Source organism: Sceloporus undulatus, chromosome 6, assembly GCF_019175285.1.
Source record: "Sceloporus undulatus isolate JIND9_A2432 ecotype Alabama chromosome 6, SceUnd_v1.1, whole genome shotgun sequence".
In the NCBI taxonomy this organism is placed as follows: Eukaryota; Metazoa; Chordata; class Lepidosauria; order Squamata; family Phrynosomatidae; genus Sceloporus; species Sceloporus undulatus.
The window spans coordinates 84,074,798-84,096,033 of NC_056527.1; the positions used below are offsets into that span (position 1 = coordinate 84,074,798).

Below are 21,236 nucleotides of genomic sequence, written 5' to 3' on the forward strand. Positions count from 1 at the left end.
TTTATTGTTTTCCTGTTCCTGTTTTGTAGTAATGTTTTTAACTGATTATTGGATTTTAATGTTGTATTGTTATTGCTTTTATATTTTGTACGCCGCCCTGATCATATCCATGGAAGGGCGGGATATAAATAAAATTTATTATTATTATTATTAACATTCAAATCACTACACCACACTGTCTCGAAAAACTATAAATTATGAATATTCCTCCCTAAACAGCAAATTTAGCAAAGGGTTTGATATGATGGAACCTTGGCACTTAAAGTGGAATCATAGCATTATAACTGGGTAGCAAGAAAGGGCCCAGACAGGTTTGAATCCTATGAATAAACTAGTTTTTAGGATTTTAGAATTAATGAATGAATTTAGAAATGAGCTAGTTTTTAGGATTGTACTTAAGCACAATTCTCTTCTAAGGTCTCTGCCCTTTAGCCATATTTGTGATGTTTTCCAGTTACAGGCCTATTTCATTTGTCACCTCCGTCTCATGTTACAGATCTGCAGAGTGACCCAATTGAGAAAGGTCTCAACAGCAACCCTGAAGTCTTTGGCGGAAGCCCTGCAGGTACCTTGGGACAGCGGGAAGTGGATCTACAAGTGACAAACACCATTCATGCTTTGCAGCAGGACATGAAGAACGTGAAGGAAAGACTCAGTTACCTGGAATCATGGGCAGCATTGCAGGTATGCTGCTGATTCAGGGTAGAGGGTGTTGTATACATTTTTAACAACTTGTTTTGACCAGAAAAGCTTTCAAGCTACATTGTGAAAGGGAAACATGCCATTTTATAAATACTGTATAACATGGAACAGAAGTTCCTGTTCAACAGACTCCAGTGACAGCGGGTCTCCTTTAAAACCAAGTGCAACACATACAACCCAATCCTTATTTTTTTCTTCTCCAAAAGTGGGAAATGTCTTTCTGGATGGGCATTTTCAATTTGAAGTGATGGTGTGGCTCTTGGAAGAGGGCAGTTGGAACACCACTGGGCTATGGAGATGTTAGTCAGAGACATAAAATAGGAGCCTCTGGAGTTTATCAAATGAGAGGAATTTCTCTTAAATTCGAATGAATAGAAAGTGGGGCCAGAACACATTCACTTAAAGTCGCTAGTTTAGCACAATTTTGTGAATGCGCATTGCGTTCAAACTGGCTTCCCATTGCCCAAAAATAGCATGCCATTGCCCGAATTTGCATGTGGTAGTCTATCACGCAATAACATGAAACCCCATGATTGCGTTCGAACTGACTTCCCATTGCCCGAATTTGCGTGTAGTGGGTTATCACGCAATAACATGAAACCTCATGATTGCATTCAGATTGCCATTGGATTATACATCCAGTTTCCTTTGTCTGAGAAACTTCTCTGACTTGCCTCTTTTGTATATTGGAAGCATGACCATCCTAAAAGTGAAGGGAACTCTTTTGTTGATATGAACCCATGATCTTCAGAAAAAGACCTTCTTCCCATGACACCAACAACTGGGGTATTTTGGACAGGAGAGGGGGGGAATAGAAGAGGAATGAAAGAGGAGGCTGTTCATTGGCTGCACCAAGGTTGTAAAAATCAATTCCTAGGGAGCTCTTTCTATCCTCATCTCAGATTTTTGACCAATATGCAAAGCCTTTCCTGTTCTGGCAAACTGTTGGCCCTTTGTGAATTTAACACTTTTGTTTGGCTGCACTGCCAGTTTGTTTTCAGTTTTGACCTAGCTGCTGGTTTGTACTTTCTTTAGGTTTGGATGCATCTAAACAGGAGAAATAATGCACTGCGATGCTATTTTAAGTGATACTGCTCCACTCTATGGAATCCTGGGATCTGTAGTTTTGCAAAGTCTTTGACCTTTTTTGCCAAAGAGTGCTGGCTCATCACAAAATTATAAATCCCAGGATTCTGTAGGATAGGGCCATGGCAGGTAAAGTGGTGTCAAACTGTATTATTTCTATAGTGAAGATGCACCCTTTGACAGAACTCAGAAAAGGTCTTTTGTGGACTATAATTCTCTTAATGTGACTGAGCTGGATATGGGATTCTGCAAGGTGTAGTCCCCCAAAATAATGTTTTTGAGCTCAGGACTTTAAATGTGCCATTTCACTGTATATTTCAATTTTGAGGTTTTAACAAGCACAGAAAGTTATGAAATATAAAATGTTATGATAAATGAAAATAAATTTCCTTGAAAATCAGTAATAATTCTGTTATTACCCAACAATGTGCCTAAAATGGACATCTGAAACAATAATTCTAACAAAGAAGATCTGAGATATTTTTTAAGGTAGAAATATTCTTATAAGTTAAAAACTGGCAAGAGAGAAGAGCAAACCAAGGTATGTCCTGTCTGTGCAGTTCTCTGCTTCTTCTTATGATGACAGTAACCCAGAGAGGGGATTAAATGTGAGCACCACATTGGGCAGTGAAACATATTCATATAGGTTTGGAATTTAGTAAGTGCATTTTATTGTAACTTATAACAATAGAAGTATTAATCTTTTGAGTGCAGTGAAATAGATTTTATTTAATTATTTTGATTTTTCCCCTTCCTTTCTAGGAAGGGAGGTGCTTGAATTTGCTTGCCTTAATTGAGCAGTTTAGTAAAGACTGTACTGCTTTGTATTCTACACACTGATATATTGATTCCCTTACTGGTCTGCAACATTTCTTTGTAATGAAATCATCTTCAGGAGAGAGCTGTGAGATATGATATGAAAAAAAAAGGCCAAATACATTCATAACCAAAAGCAATTACAATATACCTAGAGTAAGAGTAAATTGTGTTTTAAAAAGCAGCATCAGTAGTATGGGAAACATTTTATATAGAAGAGAGCCCTTATCAGCTGGCACAAAAATAATAGGAAATGGGTAGTTATTGTTGCTTGCCATCAAGTTGGCTTTGACTTCTGGCAACTCTATGAATGAGAGAACGCAGGAGCTCCTGCCATCAACAGTCCTGCTCAGGTCTTGTGGGCTCAGTACCATGGTTTCCTTGACTGAATAAACCTATCTGTAGTGCGGTCTTCCTCTTTTTCTACTGCCTCTTTTTCTACTGCAGCATCTTTTCCAATGAATCATGTCATCTCATGAAACGTCCAAAGTGCAGTTGCTTCATTTTAGTCATTTTGGCCTCTAGTGATAGAGTTCTGGCTTGGGCCTGTTTTATTTGTCTTTTTGGCAGTCCATTGTATCCACAGAATTCCCCTCCACCATAACATTTAAAATGAGATAAGCCGTTTTCCCCACCAAACTTTGATACCTGGTGAACCATTGCCTTCTAAATTGAAATTGGGCCACACACACCATCCTTAAGCCTGTAATGCAGGTTTGGTGCACACAGTGGCTCTTCGGATGTAGCTGGATTGAAACACTCATCATTCCTCGCCACTTGCTGTGTTGGCAAGGTCTGATGGGAGCTGTAGTCCAATAAATATTGGGGGGCAACTTGCTCACCCCTGCTCAAAAGGTGCTTATTTTTAAATCCTTCAGAAGAATAACAAGGGCCCATCCTCAGGAAAACCAACTCACTTTTTTCTGGTTGCTGTCATTATTTATGGCATCCCTCTTGGTTGGAAAGGGGCAAACCCCAAAACACAAACCCCAGACTACTGAGTCTTACAGGGTTGCAGTAGGCAAGCTCTGTCAGTGGCTTATTGTGTTCACAGGAGTCTTTCTCAGTCATTGAAATTTTATTTCTAATGACACATGGTCTAGACATTACTGGGCTGGACAGATCCCCTGTATTGGTAATTTAAAAAAAAAGGGAACCCTAGCAAGAAAGTCCCTGTTCAGTTCCAACCAATGTTACTTCTGAAAAAGAAGAACTATGAAGCCTGACTTTATAACCTGGTCTGAAGGGTGAAGATTATTTGGAAAAAGACATCCCCCTAAAGCAAGGGAAGAGAAACTTTCAGTCTGTGGGCTGCATACAATTTCAGATAAGTTATCAGGTGCCCCACATTCCAGTGTGGGTGGGGCAAAAGGATAGGACTAAAATGCCCCCAAATACTAGTCTATTCTAGCTTAAAGCTCTTAGTACTGGTAACTAAGACTTAGGGAAACAGTACAGCCTTTTAGAATTGGGGGAGCATGGGGCTGTGCAAAAGTTGGGAAGCCACCAAATGATGATGTTATTGAGTTGGGGACATAACCATGTGGGGAAGCCCAGAGGTCTGGACTAGGCTGCAGAGCCCAGGTTATAGCACTGTTTGCCACTATCAACTGCAGCCACCTGGCAGTTGCTATCATCTGTATACCTCTTATATCCTTGTTCAGAGGTGAGCAAGTTGTGGTTGCCCAGATGTTGGCCTGCAACTGGCTCAGAGCTAGCCAACCCAGTCAATAGAGACGATAGTAGTCCAGCAACACATGGGGGTCCAAAGGTTGCCCATTCCTGTTCTGATCAGTTCAGGGTTCATACAAGCATCCATAAAAGGAGAAGCCACTGCCCTTTGGAAGTGTAGCCACCTTGCCTTTGTTAGCCATGTCTAACCCACTCCAGGACTGAGGTGAAAGAGAACAGGTTTTGCTAGTTTGCAACAGAAGCTGTTGTTCCCAGCGAGTAAAGGCTGTTGCCTTTTGGTATCATTTCTCTCCTCCCCTTCAGGAGTATTTTTTGCAGTATTAACTTCATTTCTACCCCAAGCCCCTCAAATTTAAAGCAGAATGAACTTTCATTCACTTAAACATATGCTGGGAATTTTTTTAAAAAGGAGACAGCTTGCTGGATAAGGGGGAGAGAGGAAGCCATTGAGTTTCAGTTAGCTGATGAGTTTTTTCTGCAAAGACACTGTGAACTAGGTGGGAGGCAGGCAGGCCCATTCCCCAGTAAGAATAAATGCAGCAAATCCTGTTTTTGAGGTATGCCTGTACTAAAGTATCCTCAGAGTAGCTTACATGTTGTTTCTAGTTGGCCACTCAGATATCTCACAGGGCTACCCTGGCTTAACTTTAGCAGGACAACTGTGCCATGGGTCACAACATCACCTCCAGCATACCTCTGCTCTTCATGCTGCATTCTTCCTGAACCTGCCCACTACACCAAGTTTTCTTTTGTTATCATTAATAACTTTGCCTGGCATTGGTACGCTGCTGAACTGTGCAAGGGCAAAAAACATTGAGAAGATGTATAAGAAACTGCAAAATAAGTAGATGAGTGGAAATTAGAAACAAGGTTGAGAAGAAAGAAACATGCTCAAAGGGAACATTAGTGAAGAGGTGGGCACACATACAATCAGGGATAATAACCCTGATAAAAAGTTATTAAATGTGATGCAAAACAGACAAGTACCCAGTTTTTTAAATGTAAAAGTTTGTGTGAGTGTGTGTGCACACGCAGACATTTAAAGGGCATATAAAAGTATTTTGTCTGTTGGTTTATTCCCCCCCCCCCCAACCCGGTGTGTGTGTAAGAATAAAGCAAAGCCTTCTCTCATGTAAAGATCTTGATCGTGATTTTTCTGTTTTTCAGGGCCACACATCAACGTTGAATCCTTGCCTGCCAACCATACCACATGATGAAAAGGTATGGTGCTTTACTGTGGCTGGTATTCCAAATGCAGCCTAAGCCTTAAGCACATTGATACAACCAGGCATCTAAATGAGCATGGGATTGGTTGCAAATATTGAAGTGGCATTAGTCATTAGAATCAGTCTTGGAAGTCAAAAGCTTTAGTGACTGAGGGGTTCTGGAAGCTATAGGTCAAAATTTATTCTTTAAAGCCCTGCATCAGGAGCATGACTTAATTTAAAAACAGAAACATAAAAAGTTGATAATAAATACAAGAATAAAGACTGCTGTGTACATGTAAAAGACATTTTTATTACCATTCACAGCTGGCCACACAAGTAGCAGGGAAATGTTGATTAATGAATAAAGTGCTAGCTGATCCGTTCCACCTAGGAGCCAGCCTTATATAAATCCTAAATTGGGATATGTTAAGCCAGTTATCTTATTGTGGAGCTGCTGAGATAAGTTGGGATAAGTTAAACCAAATTAACTTGTTGTGGAGCTGCTGAGAGCACATAAGAGGTGATGTTCAATTGCGGTGGTTTTCTTCTTCTTCTTTAATTGAGTCCAGATTTTTACCTCACCCCTTTCTCTTGTTCCACAGGAACCACCAAGATGGCCTATACACCTGTCTCCTCCTAGCTGGATTTTCTTGCTGGCTTGGCCTTTTGTTGTCCAGTGGCTTCTTTGGTGTTTTCAGAGACAGAAGAGGTGAATGTCTACCTGTCTGTGACCAACGTATACAATAACAATCTGGAAATGATTTAAAAGTTGTGATGATTTCAGACTCTCGACACTGAATGTCTACCAACATCTCTATTACAAGGGATTTTTTATCTTTTTTCTAACCACAGCACTGCAGGCTTATCATGGGAAGGGAAGATATAAATAAAGAGAAAGAGGAAAGTGACTACAAAGAGAAACCTGTGGTATTTTTTCAGACACCACAAGGAAAGCTCCAAGAGAGAACAGAGACTTAAAAGTACAAAGCTTTTCCTGACAATCCTTTCAACATTAAGCTGGCAGTCATGTGTATCACATAATGCAGCATCATATGAGAAATGGTTAGTCCTCCTGATATTTTAGACTAGATCTCCCATAAACCTTTATCGTTGGCTATGCTGACTGGGGCTTCTGGCAGCTGAAGAGCCAAATGTTCCTCACTTCCAATGTAGAGTAATTCAGGGCTTGAATTGGTAGAAGGCTTTCTTAATTAAGACAGAAGACGGTAGAAGGCTTTCTTCATTAAAGACAGAAGGTAACCCTTTTTGTTCAAGGAGGCAATGCATTTTGGAGATTTTGTTTTGATCTCAGTAAGTAAACCATCCCAACCATGCAAAACCATGTGATGCTCATAAAGGAAACTGTGTCTGCCTCTTCTCTCTTGATGCCTCCTCATTTCACAAGGCCTGATAGCCATCATGCTGACAAAATTGCCACCTATTTTCATGCCCTCCTTCCTTTCTCAGGTGTGAGTGGAAAAAGGCAACACTTTGATCAAGCTTAAGTTGGGCATGTTTAGCCTGGAGAAGAGATAATTAAGAGATGATGTGATAGCCATCTTCACAAATTTCAAGGGTTGTCACATGTCAAAGAGCAAATTGGTTTTCTGTTGCTCTATTGCGTAGAGATCAAAACAAAAGACCTATAAGACAGTGTTTTTTATTTTTTAATACTCATTGGGGAGGGCAACTTGACAGGTAAATTTGTTTGACAGTGCAACAGACTGGCACAGAAGGTGCAGATTGTCCTTCATTCAAATTTTTAAGCAGAGGCTGGAAGACTGCCTTTAAAGCAGTGGTTGTCAATCTGTGGGTCACAACTCCTTTGAGGGTTGAATAACCCTTTCACAGGGGTCGCCTAAGACCACTGAAAAACACATATTTCCTTTTATTTTTTTAATAAACAATTTTATTGGTTTAAAAACACATATTTCCAATGGTCTTAGGAACCAAGACACCGCTCCTCTATGGCTGGGGGTCACCACAACATGAGGAACTGTATTAAAGGGTCATAGCATTAGGAAGGTTGAGAACCACTGCTTTAAAGGATGTTGTAGCATTTTTCTGGTTTGAACTAGATGCCTTTGAGGTCCTTTCCAACATACTGATATTGTAGCACAGGGGTATATAATCTGGGGCTGTGTGTGGACTTTGGTGATTCCCTGTTGATCCTTGATATGTTCTAGCAGAGAATTTTGGAAGTATTTATGGCCATGAATGTTGTGCAATGGCTACCATGGCCTTGAATTCTCCCAGCGCACAATAACCAGTTAACTGTACTCACCCAGGTAAAAATGAAAGGGAGGACTGAATACAGGCTTGTAAAAAGATCAGCTGTACTAGAGACCAACCTCTGAGAAAGTGCAAATGCTTTTGCAGTGATTCATATGCTAGTGTACTTCCCCAGCATAGTGTATGTTTTTGTGTCCCCTGTTAGAAAATATATGTTAACTCTGGCATCCTGTTAGGAACATACGCACATGTACGTTTCCCTTAAGCTTAGGGTCTGCAGCAGTTGGACTTTCCTTCCTCCTCCACAGCTCTCTAAGTCCACCCCTGATCTTACTGTATAGTTTCTGAATTGTGTGTCCATTGTGCATCTCATGGGGAGTGAGCAAGATCAAAGAAGCTTCTAGCTTTGTCCTTGTAGCTAGACCCTAAATGATTACAGAAGCACCAAGACCTCCAGAGGATTCAAATGGATCTCAGCATTAGTGTAATCATTTCATATTTGGATATGGGGACATAGCCAGATGTGCCTCTGATCCTGGCTGTTCCCCATGAGTGTGAAATGGCTGTGAGGAGGCTAAAATGCAGCCTATATTTGAAATACTTACTAATCAGTTAGTTTTTCTAAACCATGAAGAAAGAAGGGACTCCTTCTGATGTAAAAATGATAGTCTTTACCAGTGTTTGCATCTCAGGGAAGGAATCAAGTATTCCCATTCAAGTAGGACTTGCTGTCCACCTTGTACCCCCAGCAAGCTGCTCAGAGTTGGAAGGAGCCTGGAAAGCCATGTAGCTCACTGTTCTTATTCAGTGCAAGAAATCCAGAGCTAGAGCGTCTCCAATGATAGTTGTCTACCCTCTGCTTGTTACCACCACTTCCATGGCCACATGTTGGTTCCACTAGCCAGCTGCTCCTACCATCATTAAGTGATGGCATAGCTGTTTAAATCCTGATTTTCAGTTATTCTTGGCTCTGGATTTGATTGTATAGTTTGTGCTGATGTTGTTGTTAGACGATTTTAACATGATTTTATTATGGAAAGTGGCTTACAAATAAATGAATGATGGCAACCATGAGAATTATTATGATTTCTCCTAAAGTTCTACCAAAATTTATCTTCCTGTTACCTCTAGCCTGGAATTCTAAGGAGCATAGAACAAGCATTTGCCCAGACCCAAATGTACGATGAACAGGAGACTCTCAGGCTGGTCAATAGTAGAAGGTGACTTTAGCAAGTAGACGAAAGCTGTACTTAAAGTTGTGAGCTGCCCTAAAAATCAATAATAATGATGCTTTTAGAAACTTGCCATATATGCTAAAGGGTCTCTAAGGGCATGTACCTCCAAGTTATTTTGCTTTTAATCCATTTTTAAAATCCATTTTAATCTGTAGACTCAGTACCATCTTCGAACACTAGGCGACAGATTAATCAATTTAAGTCTTTCTGTAGCCTGAGAATGTAGCATTTTTCAGTTTTGAACTACAGTAGATGCCTTTGAGGTTCTTTCCAACATACTGATTTTGTAGCATAGGGATATATAATCTGGGACTGTGTGTGGACTTTGATGATTCCCTGTTGCTCCTTGATATATTCTAGCAGAGAATTTTGGAAGTATTTATGGCCATGAATACACCAGCATATCATGCCAGTGATAGTCCATGGACTAGTGCTGGTGCACAAGCCATTAGCTGATGGTCCCTGGAAAATGTATAGCAAAGAAAAAAACTATTGTAGCCAATGGCCACAAATATGGTACTGATCTCTGGCAATGGAAATAACTGCTGCTCCCCAACATCAGGTAGCTTAAGAAGCACTGGTCTAAAAAACCACCTTCAGTCATTAGGGGGCAAGCCTCCCTACCTATGAATTAGTTATTATTCCAGACAATGTCTTGTATTAAAAGAAGGGATTTAACTGCAACCAAAGAGCAGTTGGCAGAGGGAGAGATAGGCTGTATGAGGAGTAACTGAGATTTCAGAGAAGTGTCTTCCAAGACAGGAAACAGAAGGAATGGCAGTGACTACATCCAGAATCAGTAAGACTCCAAAACCACAAAAAATGAATGACAGGAAAGCAAATAGCATGTGATATTGTAGCACAGTGGCTGAGGCTCCCCAGCTAAGACTTGCAAGACAGGAAACAGCATATCAAGGCTGGAACCTCTGGAAGGTGAAAAAAGTACAGTATTTGCATTCTTCCACATGCCAGCTTTGGATTGTGATTCTGATCCACATTCCAGCCTTGATATTCATGACTGGCTTAATATCAGCTTGTACCACTGCCATGCAGTAAGATGGAAAGGAGAAACTTGCCTGAGTCAATGGCGGTACACCAGGGATGGACAACTGAGCATCAGCGGTCAGTTTTCCTCCTGCAGAGCCCTCACAGCAGCCAAGCAGATCATTTTTGTCTGCCATATCCCAGCCAAGATGGCAACCGGAAGAGACATTATGTCAGTTCTGGACTCCATTTGGGCCAGGATACAGCCAAAGAAAAGGCGAGGGACATTCTTTGCTGCAGATATGCATTTGAGCATGGCTGTGTTAGTTTTTGTATGGCTTTCATAAGGAAGTTGTGGACACTGGTGAAACTGGCATGCAGCTCATGGGCCACCCTTTCCCCATCCTTGCTAAACACCTTGTGAAGAATATCTCTTGAAAAGATGGGACACATATTTCTGGGTCTCACAACAGAGGCAGTGGCTGGAATCCCTCTGGTAGACTATCCAAGGTGGAGAGGAAAGGCAAACAAAACCTGGTTCACGCAGCCAGTTTCTTTCTTTCTTTCCTTCCTTCCTTCCTGTCCACTTCAATTGCTGTCTTTTTCTTTTCCTGCCAGTTTACACCAGTGCTTCTCTCAGGTTTTCTGATGCGGAAGTCCCACAATTATTCCCCCACCCCCTGCCAGACCAACCCATATTTGCGACCATTGGCTACACTTGTTCTTTTCTTTCCTGGAAACTTTCCAGGGACTAGCACGGGTCTGAGGATTATTAGAGCTTTGAGTAACACTGGTCTACACCAGACTAGTTGTGTTGGCACAGCACACCGGCAGGAGTCCAGCTAAGATGTCCGACACTGACAATTACATTCAGACAGCTGAATTTTTTAATGCACTCATCCCACTGCATTGGTGGCTTTGACTTTTGTAGATTTGATTATTCACAGAATTTATTATGTTCTCTCTAGGAATATCTAGGTCCTCCAGCGCAACTCTTTGGTCAACTTTAACCAAAACTCACATTGAAGGACCTAGAGATCCCTAGAGACAACACTCCATTAGGCATTTGTAGCTCCTCCAGCATCAATGCCTGGCAGATGTTGATCACTGAGTTGCACTGGACAACCTAGAGGTTCTTAGAGAGGCGTTCTCTCAAGTAAAAACAATGTTTTTGTTTTTTGCAGTTTTTCTGCATCTAGGGGGGTCCTTGCCCCTAACCCCAGCGAATGTGAAGGGACAGGTGTATATGGCACCCACCCAATAGAAAAGGGCAACCAATATGACAGTAGGATGGGAGGAACTGTCCTACAAGGAAGGGTTGCAACACTTGGGTCTGTTGACTTTAGAAAAAAGGTAAAGAGAAAGGAAAAACATAATGGAAGCATATAAAATTATGCACTTGTCTGGAAAAAGTCATTAACAGAGAAGCTTTTGTAATACTAGAATTCAGGATCGTGCACGGAAACCAAATGGTTTCTTTAGATAGATTCAAACAGGGACAACAACAACAACAAATTTATGTTGCTGTTGTTGTTATAATTATTATGGATATTATTATTAACTGTATTTATACCCAGCGTTGTCCCCAAGACTGAGATTTAAAATAGTTTACAGTTTAAAATGATTACCATAGAATTTAAAAACATGCCAAAAAAAAATCAACATTAAAAGTGAATTAAACTCTTCTATTAACCATTCCCCCAAGAATGGGATTCAGTGCAGCTTGCGACCTAAAATGATGACAATATAGTTAAAAACATACAAAAAGGCAACATTAAAATACAATTTGACTACAAACAAGATTAAGGGTTCACCATGCTGGTCAGTAAACGATTCTGACCACCACCACAATGACCAAAGACAAGATGCTAGCCTATTTTATTGAATGTTAACATGTAGTAATATGTATATGTCTCCATAGAATTGCAGAGTTGGAAGAGACCGCAAGAGCCATCCAGTCCAACACCCTGCCATGTTATTTTAGCTATTTTAATTGATTCTATGTACAGTGTGGTGTAAATTTACAGTGCTGTATAAATAAAGCTTCATCATCATCATCACCATCATCTAGATATGGATATGCCTATATCCTGCAGTACCAATGTCCAGTCACCAGGTGGCAGAGAAAGTGTGACCTGCTGGATGGCAGGGAAAGTGGAGTTAGAGGTTTCCAAGTTGTGCAGATCTGGGTACTTCCACTAGTATCAATTATCTGGAAGGTGCTTAACTAGCCAAATGAATTCTATAAGGCAGATCAGTATTATTTCCCAGTTGGCAGAAGTTAGTTATTAAGGTGCACATGATTTGAGCATTGGACTACAACTCGAGACCACGGTTCGAATCCCCACTAGGCCATGGAAACTCACTGGGTGGCCTTGGGCAAGTCACATTTTCTCAGCCTCAGAAGGAAGTAAAGGCAAACCCCTTCTGAACACATTCTGCTAAGAAAATCCTGTGATAGGTTCACCTTAGGGTCGCCATAAGTCAGAAATGACTTGAAGGCACACAACAGCATTGCGAACAAAGGGCAAATATCTTGTAGTGACAATGGAGAAGGGCATAGTGTATTTTTCTGGGCTTTGCGTGGATAGACATCCCACACAAACACATGCCAGGATATCTCTCAGTAATGGCCTCAGATATATATCAGGGTGGAAAGCAAGCTTGACCGCATTATATTAGTGAATTGGTACCAGACACTCAAATTTACAGTGGGGCCACTATGAGGTTAGCTCATGATTTAGTCTCATTGAATTAATTAGATCTGCTAAGTATGACTACTGGTAAGTCTTGATCCAGTCCAGTTTTCCCCATGTGTTTAGTGTGTCATTTTCCTAAATAGGAGGAAATAGAAGCTGAAATTAGGATTGCCAACTTTCCACACAACTATTGTAGTTTTGCCTGGCACATGACACTGGGACTTTTCACACAACACAATTACAGCACTATGATTCCACCTTAACTGCAATGGCTGTATCTTCAGGAAGCTGGGTTTGTAGTTTGGTGAGGCACTAGATCTCTCTGGCTGAGAATTCTAAATCTTCATGCCTAAACTACAAATCCCAGGTTTCCACAGATGGAACTATGTGTTTGTGTCCTTTGTCTTCAAGTCATTTCTGACTTATGGTGACCCTAAGGTGACTCTCTAATGGGGTTTTCTTGGCAAGGTTTGTTCAGAGGGGGCTTGCCATGCCTTCCTTTGAAGCTGAGAGACTGTGACTTGCCTAGGGTCACCCAGTGGATTTTCTTGACTGAACGAGGGATTCGAACCCTGCTCTGCAAAGTCATAGGCCAATGCTCAAACCGCTATGCCACACTGGCTCTATGGCACTTAAAGTACAATATTGATCTCTAATACTGTACAGTGAAAGGCCCACCACTGTTTTATTATGTCACTCGGAAACACTTTGGAAAGCTTCACTTGCGGATTTCTGTTAAAGGCATAAGAGAAGACTAGGCTGTTGTTTTGCCAAGGCAGTTGGCAACTCTTGCTGATGTTGTGGTTTCATCCAGACTTTGCAAGGTCCCAAATCTTGTATTTATTTATGTGCAAAAATGTTATCACTTACATTTAATAATCTTTTTTGTATAACAAAACCAGGAAAATAAAAACACACATTGATGAAAAATAACCATGTTAGATGTAAGTTTCTATAAAAGCTGGCCAAATGTCCAAATGTAAGTCCATTTGTAAATTGCATCCATAGAGTACAGTACATCATTCTTTTAAATGTTGCAAGCACTGTTCATCTTCTATCCATTGGATGTCAGGTGGAGGGAAATCATCTTTCCAGTAACAAAAGTATCAATTGTTTAGCAGTCAAAGGGGCACCAAAAATCCACTTCCATTGGCCATTTGTTAATTTCTAAGAAACAGATAAATAACCCAACAGGACATGCATGTCCCTGAATATCAAGAAACTTTCCAGTACCAAATTCAGTCATGTAATTACTACTTCCATCCAAAATATAGGTACACAATATGGGTACAAAATATAAGGATGGTTCCCATACATATGTATTATGGAAGCATTAGCCGCAAATATTACATCTCCAACAATTTGCAGATTTAGATGTTGTGATGACTAAATATACCAGAAAGAGTGATTTCTGCTGTATAAGACATAGGTCCAAAACACACTGCAGAAATAATCCAGTTTGAGACTGCTTTAACTTCCCTGGTTTAGTGTTAGGCACCAAAGCTCTCTGCCAGAGAGGGGTGAAATATTTCACAAAACTACAGTTCCCAGAATTCCCTGGCATTGAGCCAGGACTGTTAAAGCAGCGTCAAACTGGATTATTTCTGCAGTGTGTTTTGGACCATAATCAGTCATCAATAGTCATACTAATTATAGATGCTAAAACGGATGACCATTGATTAGTCAGAACTGGGTCTTCTAATTTTCTATTGCATTCTTGCTGTAAACCTTGTGTGCCATAGTTTCTTGTGGGCTTTTCGGGCTATGTGGCCATGTTCTAGAAGAGTTTTATCCTGACGTTTCGCCTGCATCTGAGGCTGGCATCTTGTGAATCATATCTATTTATAGATAGCAGAAATGTGTATTGATTGATTGACTGATTGTTGTCTTGGATATTTGACTGGCCTCAATTAATGTCTATAATATTGTCTATAATATCAGATGCCCTTAAACCTGCAGAACCAAAATCTGGATTGTAATAAATGTTTCAGTTGTAGATATTGCCATTTAGCTGATAGAGGTAGTTCAAACTCCCAAATGTGAATCTCTGAGGAACAGCTGCTATGCCACCCTATTTTTCTGGATCCAGATCTATGCTGGGACCTCCTCATATAGTCCTCACTGCTCCAAAGCAACGACTCTTTGGCAAAGACAGGGCTCTGGGATGCCAAATAAAACAAAAACACTAAAACAGTGAGGTCACCACATGGATTAGACCCTATGTTACCTTCAGTGGACAAAAGCTTTGACACCAAGAAGAAATAAAGAGCTGGCAGCCTTGTCAGTGGGAGCATTTTCTTGTGGAGTTCAGCTGTTTGTTTGGTGTTCCTGCTCTCCCCTCCAAAGGGGAACAGCCTGTCCAAATAGGAACTGGGCCAAACCTCCGGGAGCAACCTAGAAGGAAAACGCTTTCCGCACTACCATTAGAAATACCAATATGCAGTCCCTTTCTGAAGAAAGAGACCGGGAACGTCCCTAGAAAGCAGTAATCTGGAAGGAGTGAGGGGAACTGTACTGACTTGGTTTAATATTAGAACTACACTGGAGGAAAATTTTACTAGCTTACAGCAGAAGGAAAATCTTTTATCTACAACAAAGTACCATCATCATTATCCTCGTCAATTTTTATTATTGCAATAATTTGTACAACGACCTTAAAAGCTGGGTGACTGCTATTCCCGTTTTATTGAAAGGGAACTAAGATGGAAGTCCTTTGTACAAAATGTTGCACAGCAAGGCTGCTGCACAGCGGAGGAAGGCCTTTCCCCAGATCTAAGTCTTGAGGGCCATGAATCACTGTTCTAATTTTTGTAGGACTTCTAAATGTCATGGGCCAGCTTTGCCAGAGCTGAAGAAGAAATTCTGAAATGACAAACACTCAACCAAGATCCTCAAACTAGTGTTCTCCAGATGCATTGGATTACAATTTGCAGAATCCCCAAGTGAGTTTTGAGAGCTGTAGCCTAACAGATCTAGGGGGAACCAGGTTGGGGACACCTACGTTGAACTAATGTTGGGTTGGTTGGTTGATTTACTGTCACCTGATGATAAAATAGGATCAAGTAGTTTCCTCAGCAGACAAAGGATTAACAGTGGCACTAGAAAGCAAGTCCCACTGAACTCAAAACTTATTTTTGAGAAAACATGCCCAAATCTACACAGCTGCTATACCTTATTCTTTTATTGTTTATTGCCTACCTATTGTTCTTTGGGCTGTAAACTTCCATCCACTCGCGTGGAAGTAAGCCAGATCTCTGAGTAAACCATCTCTTTTGGACTACTCCAGAGTCTGGTGAGTTACTAAATTTGGCATGCATATCCAAGTGTAGCCATGTCGGCCATGTAGCAAAGTACAATAACATCCAAAATCCATTAAACAGTGACACCTTTACTGGCCAACCCAAAAGCACAAAATGCAAATTGCAAGCTTTCCAAACTCCACCAGCTTCTTCATCAGGCCAAGATGTTAAAAATCATACGGGAGAAATTTGTTATGGGAAGACATGAGCCGTCCAGTACGATAAGAGAGTTGGAATTTGACCTGGATTTAAGCACTGGGCTCTGTCATAACTTCAGTGCCTTAGGCATGTTGCATTTTCCCAGGCTCAATTTCTTCATCTGTAACATAGCCACCTTTACAGGCTGATCCTGCCACTCTGTAGAGATGTTCTTCCACTAGAACTCCGACATGCTTCCTCCGTTCTTAATTTAAGAGGCATGTTAAGCATATTTACTTGAGCAAGCCTTCCCTATTTTTTCCCACCTACCATCCGTTTCTTGGACTTGAATCAGTACGTAGAGAGATCTTGTAGCACTTTCGCTACAAGATCTCTCTGCATACTGATTCTACAGACTAACGCGGCTATATCTTTGAATTCTTGAAAAAGAATGTGTGCATGATGTGTTTTGTGACATGAATATATTTTAAATTGTATTGATGTACACAGCTTTGACGTTTTTAGATATAAGGGATATGTAAATAGTTGGAAGTGCTGAGATAGGTTAAGGCAAACTTTTCCAAGTTTCCGCTGGCTACTTTCAAAAGTAATACTTGGACCATCCTCAGCTTCTCTGCAAGCGAATTAAAATAGGCATGGCAAAATTGGAGCTTTCAGACCAAAGAGTGAAATTTGAGCTCCTTTATAATTAATTTCAGCTAAATGGGGCTAACTATCCCATTTGTCCCTATTGTCTACGTTTTATAAGTTGCGAGTTCATATGCAGCTGATGTTTGACTGCATACCTGCATCTTTAAAATGTGACTTAATTAAGTGCGGACATCATATGGCTGTTCGGAAAAAATGAATGGGCTTTAAAAAATAATGCTAGATTAAAGTGGAACTTTGATATATACCAGATATACCAGAGTTTTCATATTAGATTTCTGACTTCTCTCAAGAAAAGAGTAAGGAATCATTCTAATGATGGCGACTATGATGATGATGATGATGGTGATGATGATGATGATGATGAATTCACTACTTATATCCCACCATTTGCCCACTACAAGGACTCAAGGGAGTGAATGTCAATGTACTGCATGTTATCAAAGACCCTAATAAATAAATAAATAAATAAAAACCTTCCTGACACAAAAGTTTTAGATTTCCTTTAATAATTTGCTTTTAATAACACACAAGCACTATAGTGTTAAAACTAGATCCATAGTTACATATAGAACATGAGCATTCCAAGTTTACTTCATTTCCTCTCTGGTGCACCTGCACTGTACAAATAACGCAGTTTGACAACCCTTCAGGTGCTGCAACTCCATCCTATGGAATCCTGGGATCTGTAATTTTGCAAGGCCTTTAGCTTTCTCTGCCAAAGAGTGCTGGTGTCCCACAAAAATACAAATCACAGAATTCGGTAGTATGGAGCTGTGGCAGCTAAAGTAGTGTCAAAATAGCATTATTTCTATAGTGAGGAGGGTGCCTTACTCTCACAATAGGAAATAAAAAGAAACTATAAACAGCATGGTGTAATGATTTAGATTTCCTGCATGGCAGGGGGTTGGACTGCATGGCCCTTGCGGTCTCTTCCAACTATGATTCTATGATTCTCTGGCCTGGAGAGCAGGGGTTGAATGCCCGCCAGGCCATGAAACCTTACCCACTGGATGAGTCACACTCTCTCAGCCTCAGAGGATGACAATGGCAACCCCCCTCTGAAGCAACTTGCCAAGAAAACCCTTTGATAGGTTCGTTTTAGGGTTGCTGTAAGTCGGAAACGACTCGAAGGCACACAGCAATAACGAATAAACAGTGGTTGTGAAACTGTGCCCCTGAAAGACTCCCTCCCCTTGTCCACAATGGTAGTTCATCTTCCCAAAGATGTTACTATTATATCCCTCGAGCTGCTTTGCTCCAAAGAGACAGAAGCAAGGGCAGCGATGGAATAAGAGCATCCCCTTCTTTCAAATTAGAATTCTGCCCCCCCCCCATTAAATTTTCCTTCACTCCCCAAATATCTAGCATTGCAGTCACTGAAAACCTCAGAATTTGGAAATTAGGCATTAGGCATCCAAAGAAAAGGGACAGGCAAAGGTACCACGAGAATGCAAACGCGGGAGTTTATCACACTGGGACTAATTAATTAAAGCACGTTTAAAGTATCCCGCAAATAAAGCGAAAATGGCAAGTAATTGCACCAATAGTTATCACACACAACTGCGCAAATAAAGTGATGTACTGGAAATGCATGCATTGCCCCTGAAATCCCGAGAGTAAAAAGATGTGTATTAATGCTCCTTTGTGACCACTTTAATGGCGGGTTTTGTGCGACGTCGTGTGAAATCGTTTCGCATTATTACGCATTTTTTCTGGGCTATTCATGGGATAATCTCCTTTGTGTGATAAACTAAACAGCAAGTAAAACAGTTCTAGGTGTGAGTAGTTTTCAATGCTGCTAGAAATTTAAGGACCGAGGGAACATTTCAGTGGGAGGAAGAACCATTAAGAAGGAACAATGCCCTCATATTGCAAGCTTTTGTAGCTGCATCCCTGGGCATGGAGCACTTAAATGTAGGCTTCCTGCCATGGGTATTACAAGCAAAGCCTTCTCAGAGATACCACCAACCCCTTGTTCTTCTCACAAACATGGCACACATACCCCAAATGTGGGAATGAGACATTAAAGGGGTATAAAGGAAGATCTGCTGGGTGGATCAAGTGCAGGAAATGAGGCTTGCAGCATGGCCTGCATCTCCAGCTGTGTGGAAGTAAGCACTGGGAAGAGACAGCATTTAATACAAAGATATAGCCCTGTTAGTCTGTAGAATCAGTATGTAGAGAGGTCTTGTGGCAACTTTGAGACTAAGTGCTGCCAACTTCTTTCTTCCAGTTAGTCTCAAAGGCGCTACAAGATCTCTCTACATTATTATTATTATTATTATTATTATTATTATTATTATTATTATTATTATTATTATTATTATTATTATATCCAAATGCAGCTAAGGAAGGAGACTGAAGCCTAGGGAAGCTCCTGGTGCCAACTACTTTCTTCCAGTTAGTCTCAAAGGCGCTACAAGATCTCTCTACATTTAATACAGGCGGCTCTCCATATCCACTGATTTTTTATCCACAGTTTCAAGCATCCACGGCTTGAAAATATATATATACAGTATATATATTAATACAGTATATAAATTCCAAAAAGCAAACTTTGACTTTGCCATTGTGTATAAGGGGCACCATTTCACTATGCCATTGTATTAAAGGGACTTGAGCATCCATGGATTTTGGTATCCATGAAGGGACCTGGAACCAAACCCCCGCAGATATCAAGGGCCCACTGTATATGCCTCCTGTATTTATTTATTTTTCAAATGGCTAATTGGGGCATATTGAATGTGAATGCCCACAAGATTTAGGATAGTAGTGAAGCTGCACAGGCCTCAGAGCATGTGCAAAATGCATTTGCTTTCTCCACATCTAATGGTATGAAATGCCTCCATATTTTTCTCCTTAAGGTGTGTACTTCTCTTTCTACAAGCTGCCCGTTCTACCTTCATCCCCGCAGCTTCCCCAAGAGTCAGAACCCAGGAATATTGACTAATAAACACCCTCTAATTCAGTCTGTTGCAACTCTCATATGTATATGTGTGTGTTTTGTGTGCCTTCATGTAGCTCCTGCCTTATGGAGACCTTAAGGGCAAACCTATCGTGGGGTTTTGTTGGCAAAATTTGTTCAGAGGAAGTTTGCCATTGTCTTCCCCCTGAGGCTGAGAGAGTGTGACTTGACCAAGGTCACCCAGTGGGTTTCCATGGCTGAGCTGGAATTCGAACCCTGGTCTCCAGAGTTCTAGTCTACGCCACGCTGGCTCCGACTCTCCTATATCCGGTATATGTGTGTTCAACTTTAGCACTTGGATGGGAGGCTGCCAAGAAATCCCAGGTGCTGCTGGCTGAATTTCAGAGGAAGGAACTGGCAAAACCACCTCTGAATGAAGGCTCCTTGCCCAAGAAAACCCTATGGAGTCACCCTATGTCAACAGGCGACTTGAAGGCATGTACACACACACAAGTACCCTGAAGCCACCAGATCCTTCCAGTGTCTGATCTTGGAAGCTAAGCAGGGTCAGCCCTGGTTAGAACTTGGATGGGAGACCACCACCAAATCCCAGCTGCTGCAGCCTGTATTTCAGAGGAAGGAACTAGCAAAGCCACCTCTGAGGATTCCTTTCCTAAGAATCCATGAAGGGTCTCCATAAGTTAACAGCCAACCTGGACACCCTAAAGCTACCAGATCCTGCCTGGAAGCATAGAAGCTAAGCAGGGTCAGCCCTGGTTAGGACTTGGATGGGAGACCACTAACAAATACCAGATCTGTATTGGAGAGAAAGAAACTGCCAAAGCCACCTCTGGGTATTTCTTGCCTAAGAAAAACCTATGGAATCTATAGGGTTGCCACCAGATCCTGCCTGGAATCTTGGAAGCTAAGCAGGGTCAGCCCTGGTTTGGACTTGGATGGGAGACCACCACCAAATGTGCTGTATTTCAGAGGAAGAGATTGGGAGAAAACCCACTTCTGGGTTTTATAATGGAAACCCTATGGAATCCATAGTGTGGCCATTTGAAGGCACGTATACACACACATATATATGTTCCCCAGAGGAAGCACTAGCAGCAAGGGAAGGCCCAGCCTTTAACCACCGCTCCTCACTCCCCTTCCCTGGCCTTCCATTACATCACTTGATTTAGCAGCAGGGGCTGACACTGTCCCTTTAAGACGGAACTACTTCCTAACTTCGGTTTGTTTACAACACCCTCCCAGCGGAAGAGTCGCAGATAACTCGACGTTTCTTGGCACAATGATAGTGTCCTTCCGCCACCGAGGACTTCCTACCTGGCGCTGCCGTTCAGATCTTTTTCGTCACCGGGTGACATCCATTCTCCCATCACATATTCGATCTGTAACTAACATCCTGCGCTCCGAAGCGAGCGCCCCGTTACGGAATCCTATAAATCTTCAGGGTCGCGTTGGAACTACTTTTTGGGCGCTACCATTTTTTCCACGCGGGGGAGAATCACCAGAAAATGATACCACTTCAGTCACGAAAAACAAATAATACGAGGCGA

At 41.3% G+C, this 21,236-nt stretch overlaps 1 protein-coding gene across 10 annotated transcripts in view; it reads left to right on the plus strand.

Moving 5' to 3' along the window:
• Positions 1 to 12,012, plus strand: part of ACBD4 (acyl-CoA binding domain containing 4) — a 30,857-nt gene extending 18,845 nt beyond the window's left edge. For 5 of the 10 annotated variants that reach the window (XM_042471888.1, XM_042471885.1, XM_042471884.1 and 2 more), the window contains 4 exons: positions 455 to 684; positions 5,464 to 5,517; positions 6,107 to 6,213; positions 11,877 to 12,012. In XM_042471888.1, coding sequence (XP_042327822.1) covers positions 455 to 684; positions 5,464 to 5,517; positions 6,107 to 6,213; positions 11,877 to 11,952 — 467 coding nt within the window. In that variant the 3' untranslated portion in view covers positions 11,953 to 12,012. Of the gene's footprint in view, positions 1 to 454; positions 685 to 5,463; positions 5,518 to 6,106; positions 8,814 to 11,876 lie in introns of those variants that run through there. The other 5 variants (XM_042471890.1, XM_042471892.1, XM_042471891.1 and 2 more) reach the window with 4 other exon arrangements.
• The last annotated feature ends 9,224 nt before the right edge of the window (positions 12,013 to 21,236 follow it).